This window comes from Primulina huaijiensis, chromosome 3 (genome assembly GCF_012295235.1).
Source record: "Primulina huaijiensis isolate GDHJ02 chromosome 3, ASM1229523v2, whole genome shotgun sequence".
Classification (NCBI taxonomy): Eukaryota; Viridiplantae; Streptophyta; class Magnoliopsida; order Lamiales; family Gesneriaceae; genus Primulina; species Primulina huaijiensis.
In genome coordinates this window covers 25,362,517-25,370,320 of record NC_133308.1, presented here as the reverse complement: position 1 = coordinate 25,370,320, position 7,804 = coordinate 25,362,517, and the positions used below count along the sequence as shown (strand labels likewise).

The 7,804-nt window shown below is 28.9% G+C and overlaps 1 protein-coding gene across 1 annotated transcript; it reads right to left on the bottom strand.

The window, feature by feature from the left end:
• Positions 1 to 1,333: 1,333 nt before the first annotated feature.
• LOC140972303 (LOB domain-containing protein 1-like) lies at positions 1,334 to 3,842 on the bottom strand. The gene is made up of 2 exons (XM_073434749.1): positions 3,496 to 3,842; positions 1,334 to 2,086 (listed from the first exon to the last, which is right to left on the bottom strand). Exons 1-2 carry the CDS (start codon positions 3,793 to 3,795, stop codon positions 1,730 to 1,732), a joined length of 657 nt encoding a protein of 218 aa, XP_073290850.1. The 5' UTR covers positions 3,796 to 3,842; the 3' UTR covers positions 1,334 to 1,729.
• Positions 3,843 to 7,804: the final 3,962 nt, after the last annotated feature.

The following is a 7,804-nucleotide window of genomic DNA, read 5'->3' as shown; positions in this document are numbered from 1 at the left end:
TATATATATAAGTGTAGGTATAACTACCTTTGTACTATCTTTGAGAGACAACGAATCAATGAATATCTCATTTATAGTAAACAAAAGTCGTATAATTTTCTAGTTAATTAGTAAAGGCAATAAGAAATGGTATGGTGATTATTTATTTAGTTTAATTTGATTAAAAAGAAAAGCGACATTTCCTAACTTTATTTACTTTGGGCGATCGACAACAAAACCATTTATTGGTCTCATTACGGCATTACGTTTTCTGGTTTTCTCATGGTTAGGATAATATATAGCGACTCGAATAGAGCTGAATTTAGGATCATAAATTTTTATAGAAACGGTCGGCGACGACGTAACCAGAATTTTAGGATTATATATATGCGGGTAAAAATTTAAGTAATAATTTTTGGTGAACCGTTAATTTTGAGTTCAAAGTCAAGTGTGTTAGGATAAAGAAGGTTTTAATTCAAAATCAATTTTTTTTAGAAAAAAACGAAATAGTGCATGTCTGAATAGAGAAGCTTGTTTAAAATTTTCTTTTCAAGCACTTTTCGGAAGTAAACATATATTTTCTTTTGCTTTTTAGAAGTAAAAGATATCTATTTGAATGAGATAAAATTTATTTGTGTCATTCGTGTTTTGCTCAAGGTTTACAATAATCGGAGTTAAAAAAATGAACGGTAATGTTATTCTTATATTTTAATTTATTATCTCATTCTTCATCATCTCATCCAACGAGTCAAGCAATACCAAAATAAAGAAATATGACTCGATCAAGGGTGGACCGAGTGTTTTCGAGATGTCCCTAAATTAATAAACACCCAAGTTTTGAAAATTTAATTTTTTTAATGTTTAAAGATATATGAAAGATTTATGGAAAAACTAAGAAGTCATTGAACAACATAATTCATTTGAATTCAATTTATAACTACTGAGTATTAAGTAGCTGCCTCAAATTTGTACGCTTGTAAGACGATCCAAATTGTGTAGTTGTTAAAATACTAAGGGCGTGTTTGGTAGTGTATTGGGGTAGAATTTTAGAAGGAAAATATTTCAGAAATATTAATTTCAGGTTTTCTTTTTGGAAATAAACTACAGTAATTATGGTAATGTAACTGATTTTTGTGTTTCCAGTTTGGCAGGTGTTACAATATGAAACACCTCCACAATTTTGTATTTTCCATACATTTTCCTTAGATTAATAATTACTTATATTTTGAAGCAATATCATTACATCCATTCTAAATAAAAAAAGAAGAAGTTATAATTGGAATGGAGATTCCATGCATGTACATAAATAAAGTAAAAAAAAAAATTTGATAAGAACATCATTTTCAGAAATGAACATGAAAAGATAGCATTAGGTAACCTTAAAGTTTCCATACAAGAAAAGATCTGTCCTAAGGTCATTATATATATATATTTGTAAGAAATTTAATAAAATTTCTCATTCTTCTTTATCTCCCTTTCCTTTGGAAAAGTAGAAGCAAATATTTGAATCAAACGTACATAATTTTTTTCCTCTAACTATATATAAAAGTCTCCACCAAATCTAACAACTCTTCCTTTATTAGTCCATTATCCTCTACTACAACTTGTGCCATATCTCTTATTGTCATTACACTGATTCGATATTTGTCTTGTATTACGAAATCCAGACAGATATCTAATCAGTGTAACATAACATATGATCATATCGGATGCTGGGAGACATTCGAAACGAGTACGTTTCCCCCGTGTATCATGTCCAAAGTGGTTCCCAAGCCACACCCAAAATGTTTTCATCCAAAAAGATTTGGGAATTATTAATCTCATCATATGGGAACATTAGTTCTTGTGCCAAGTTATGATTAGTTTCTTGATCAAGATCATCATGTGTTGCCATCTTTTTGCAGATTATTTCGAATAATTTGGAGTTTTGGCATTGCATGTTCATGATTTCTGCTTGTGCCTTAGCCAATTCACCTTGGAGTTCACTGATCTGTTTCTGGAGCTGGCAAATCGAACCCGCGCAACCGTAAACAGGATCCCTTAGCCTAGCGTTAGCCTCGTACACCATGCTGGTTACGGCATCAGCCCTTTGAGCTTCAGGAAGATCCTGAAAAAATACATTACAATAGTGGTTTAATATATTTAATATATATTTTAAAAAGTTGGTTATTGTTGGTCTTCATCAAGAATAATTAACAAGTTTAATTGAATAAAATGACATTTTGGTGTACCTAATTTTGTTGGTATTTATGTTTTCCATATACGTCTTTTTCTGTGGTGAAAAGAGTTGAATTTTTGTTATAAATGCTGTTTATTAGTAAAATTCCACAGAAAATAAGGGGCATTTTGATTAGTTGGCCTTGGTCCATTGACCTCAACACAAGTCCCTTTCATCGAATAATAATCTTATTGAAAATATTCAAATGTGAGCATTATATTGAATTTAATATGCAACAATTAAATATTCTAATTATGTAATTAGATTCGATCTTGCAGAAATTGATTAGAAGTCAAGCAAAAGTAATACACAAACATCTTTTTCTTTGTTGTGACAAAAAATCAATACCGACTTATTGGTGTATTTTGGTCGCTTTTCTACATAATTTAAATAGAGACAAAATTAATTTCTAACTTTGTCTTCCTTTTGTTTCCCTAAAAGAAAAGTTTATTACCGTAAACGCATGGTCGGAGTTACGTTCATAAAACTTGCACAAAGTAAATGTTTAAATCGCTCTATTACTATAAAACAATATATTTGTAATATGTCGAAATTTATAAATTAATGTTATCAAATTTTATTTTTAGTCATATATATTTTAATTTAGTCATTTTTTATAGGAAGTATGGGTATGTACGGCACACATCAGCATCAGCCGATGTTACATTGTGTCAGTGAGTTTCAAATCGAAAGAATGACTATAATTTTTAAAAAATCGAAAATAACGGTCGAAAACTAAAATTTGACAACATACAAAATAAAGTCGTATAAAAACTAATATAAAGTAGTGATATTACAATTTTCCAATTGTAAAATTCTTATGTAGAATGAATTTCTACTGCTATCATGGATATTTGACTGTTTTTACGTGAGATATGGTGTCATGCAGCAATATGAAGATGCTTCAGTTCCAAAGTCTTTTCAATGCCACGGTCTAAAGTAGTAATAAAGTAATTACATAATTTCCACCAAGAAAAATTGAATATGTGAAATAGTTTTTTCATAGCTGACAATAAAATACAACCACGATATTTAATTTTTATACTTATATAAAATTTCTAATTCAACCACTAAGTATTTATATTATATAACAAATAATATAGTGTGAAATGTTAAAAAAATAATTAATATCATTATGAATCTATAATCTATATATGAATATTTTTATTATGACAACCAATAATTCGACACAATTACGATTTGCTTCACTAAGGGTTTTCTCAGTCACATGCAAGAATTCAGCAGCTTTATGCTGTCGAAGAATATAAGTAAAATCCGAAATGATGAATATTATTTACCCGCAGCAGCTTAATTATGTTGCTAGCTCCGAAAACCCTGTGTGCAATGGTGAACTTGAGGGGCTGATCCGGCGGGAAGTAAGGTGCCAATATGCAGTTCTCGACACATCGGCGGCGGAGGATCTTGCAGGCTGCACAGGGACTGAGAATCACGTGCGGCGGCGGAGGAGAGGCCGCCGACGGAGATAATGGTGAGTGTGTAGGAGATATAGAGGAAGGATAGCCTCCCGCCGCTGCAACGGAAACGACAACAGCTGCGGCGGAGGAGGTGGGGGATGTGGTGTTTTCACTATATTCCATTATTTAGAAGCTTTGAGGTATAATGGGGTGTGGGGTATTTGGAGTTTGTATATGCTCAATTGCTAACGATGAAGAGCAAATATTTATAATAGAGAGTGTGTAATTAAGCCAATTAAAAAAAATAGAAATATAGAAAGAAAAAAAATATGGTAGTTGGTGATGCAAGGCCCACGTCATAAATAAGGTGAACGACTTTATAAATTACATCCTATTTTGTTTAAAGAATTTACAAATTGGCGATGATAATTTTATAATTTGCATTTATTTTTTAAGACAACATGCCATTTAAAAATGCTTCACATTCTTGTCGTATATCTTACACTTCAATGTTCCTAAGAACTTCATCCCATTTCAGTCTATAATTTAGGGTTATTCTTGATTTAGTATCTCATAGTTGTCTCATAGCAAAATGGTCCATTGTGTTACAATTTTTTACCCTCATGCCACATAAAACAGACGAGTTGAGTTCATAATTTTTTGCGACCTGCTCCGTCCCGCTGGTCTGTTTTGACGGTGCTAGAGACCATTTCGATATTAGATGTACAAACATGACTTAACCAATAGGAAAAACATCTAAACTACATGGGCTAAAATGAGCATTACATATTCATATTATTAAGCCAATTACTCCACCCGCATCATACGACTCAAAATATGTTCATATTGGAAGAAAATTCAAATTTCCACCAAAAAGACAATAAAAGAAGAAGCTGATTTGCTAATATATATGTTAATGTTGCTAGAGTTTATTAATTTTGACTCCAAATCTCAACTTTATTATCTGTAAAGTATGAGAATTAAGCTAATGTAAAAGTTATGGTCAAGTAATAATTCAAGAAAGGACTATTGATACAAGACCAATGACTTAGATTTTAAATTTTATCAATTAATAATTTAACGTACAAAACTCGGTGTACATTCGTGCTTATTTAATTACCAATCAGTAGTCATTAATTTCAAGATTGTTTGAACATTCTTTTATTTAATATGCCAAAAAAAATACATAAACTACATAAGTTTAAATTTCCTTTTTCCTATGTTGTTTTGTCCTTTTTTTTTTGTTTTTGTTTTTTCTTTTTTTGTGCTTCTTGACTCAATATTTTCTAGTATTTCATTTGGATGAAAATATCTTATTTAAAAACAGCAGGTGATTGGACTGTTGTGTGGCACTGACATGGTTCTGATGTATATATGTAGTCTCACATTACTATTTTTATGGAAAAAAAATGAATAAAATCAAAAAATAAATCGTAACAAATTAAGTTCTTGTAATTGAAAAATTATATCGAAATAAAATTTTAACGTGATCTATTATATGATTATAATATCTACAAATTAATTAAAATCGGTTTGATTTGGATTATTTTAATCTAAAATTTAAATCAAACTAATATTTTTGGTTTGATTGATTTTAAAATTGATTGAAACTATGATCGGCTAAAAACCGATCTAAACCATCCGTTTGGCTTGCTCTGGCCTAGTTTAGTTAAAGCTCACCCAACGTGTACGTCCCTCTTTATGAATTCACATATGATCTATTTCACACCTCAAAACATGGTCGTACTCATTACAGGTGTGTTGCTAAGCCAAAATTATTTGATTAAATTATTAAAAATGTTTAATTTTCGTCATATTTATCATATAGTCTTGACTATTTAAAACCCTTGCTCATCAAATTTATAAATTCGTGGCAGATTTTTTTAAACTGTATTATATATTATATTGTATATATTTTCTGTCACGGAACATGTCACAAAATTTTAAAGTTAATTTAACTCTGAGTTTATCTTCACTAGTTGCATCTTATACTTAATTTTATAATCATTATTTTAATTGATTTTTTGGTTATTTAATTTGTAATTATTCCTCGAATTCTCGGTTAATTAATATGGGGAAAAAAAGCACGACAAACACTTGTAATGGGAGTGTGCATCCCTTGACACGTTAGAAATTGGATATTAACGAATATACGGTAAAACCTTTATAAATTAATAATAAAAATATGGCAAAAACTTGTGTGAGACGGTCTCAAAGGTCGTATTTTGTGAGACGGATATCTTATTTGGGTCATCAATGAAAAAATATTATATTTTATGTTAAGAGTATCTCTTATTTGGATTATCCATGAAAAAATATTACTTTTTATGATAAGAGTATTACTTTTTATTGTGAATATCGATAGGGTTGATCCATCTCACAAATAAAGATTCATGAGACCGTCTCACAAGAGACCTACTCTAAAAATATCATTAAATTTTAAAGGTATTAACTAATCAATAAATTAATATTTTATGATTTTAAAGAATTTTTTTTATTTAGCGGACGTAAATCTAATTGTTTATCTAATTATATAAGAAATCATTATGTTCAAGGAATGTTTGCAGTAGCATATTTCTTGAATTAATGTGAAAAATAAAATTCATTATTAATATATCGAATTTTCTCAAGTTGGGATAAAAAAATTTATTTTAAAGAGATTATTAATTTATCGAGTATTAATTTATAGATATTTTACTGTAGAAATAAAACGAAGCGATTATCGTATATTCAAGCCATGTAAAAACTAGAATATACGGGTCATTGGGGAAGTTTCCTTATCATGGGTCCTATACGACTCGACTAAAGACTAATTTAGATCTTAATTAATTTTTTAAATAATTTTACAATTAATTGATTTCTAACGTTTTAAAATGACATGTTGTCTATTCAAGAGATCAATCAGTTTAACTCCGGTCCTTTTAAACCTAGCTATTTTAGTCAATGTAATAGAATTTTCCCTCATATTTAATAAATAAAAATACATTTCTATAAAAACTTTTGAATAAAGTTAAAGTGTCAAAAAACAATATATAGTTTATTCGACATATATAGGTTAGGAGTTTATGGAAATGAAAATAATATTTATCAATATATTTGAGGTTTTTAAGCATTAAAAACTTATAGGATTACATGTCACAATTTTTTTTTAAGTTTAACTCTAGGGTTTATCTTCACTAATTTCCTCTCGGCTTTATTTTTAATTCGATTCAATTTGTGGGTTAATTCGTAATTAACAACATATGGGTGACCCTTGCAGTGGAATTAGTGTGCCTATCTAAAATTTTGGATGTATTAAAGTTGCGTAAATAGAGAATAAATATGTATTTGGTCGGGGAGTTTTTTCTAATCATCGTCCCACTCGGTTCGTATTAATTAATTTAAAACTACAAGGCAAGAAATTACAATATGTACGATATTGTAACTTGGGTTGATCATTGTTTTAGAACGTCGATGGATACATGGATTAAACTGTATACAGTTGGTCGCATAACGGTGACACGATAATGTCGAAATTTGTTACTTGTCGAAGATGAGACTAAAATCTTGATGGTTTTTGACTATCAGACGACTATTATGTCTTTTCATCAATTGCCATGGAAATCTTGCACTTAATGATCAATAATGTCAATTTTAAAAGTCTAAAATTAACCAAATATAAATTTATATATGAAAAATATACATAAATACTATTTATTAGTTGAGTTTTAGTGTTGTATGTATGTATTGATGTGTGACATTTTTAGTTATGTATGTTTCTTTGAATCAATTATAGTATAATAACTATGAGTTTTTAAAAATCAATTTTAGTCCTTGTCAAAATCGTATAAATAAATGTCTAATATCATTGTTAAAATTTATAATTAAGTTGTCAAACATATGTGCGTATCTCGATAAATTTTTTTTTAACCATATACTTACAAAAAATTAACAATAACATTGATTATTTAATTACGTGATTTTGGGGAGAAAGACTAACATGATAAAAAATATATATATATAATTACAAGATTATAAATGATTCAACGAAACGTACGTAAACAAAAATGTCACACATCAATACATAAAAAAGTAAAATTGACATTAAGCCAATTAGATATTGAAAAGAAAAGCTTCACAAAATTATCTCAACTTTCACTTCTTATTTAAAATTAATTACAAAACAATATAATATTTTAAAAAAACTCATAAA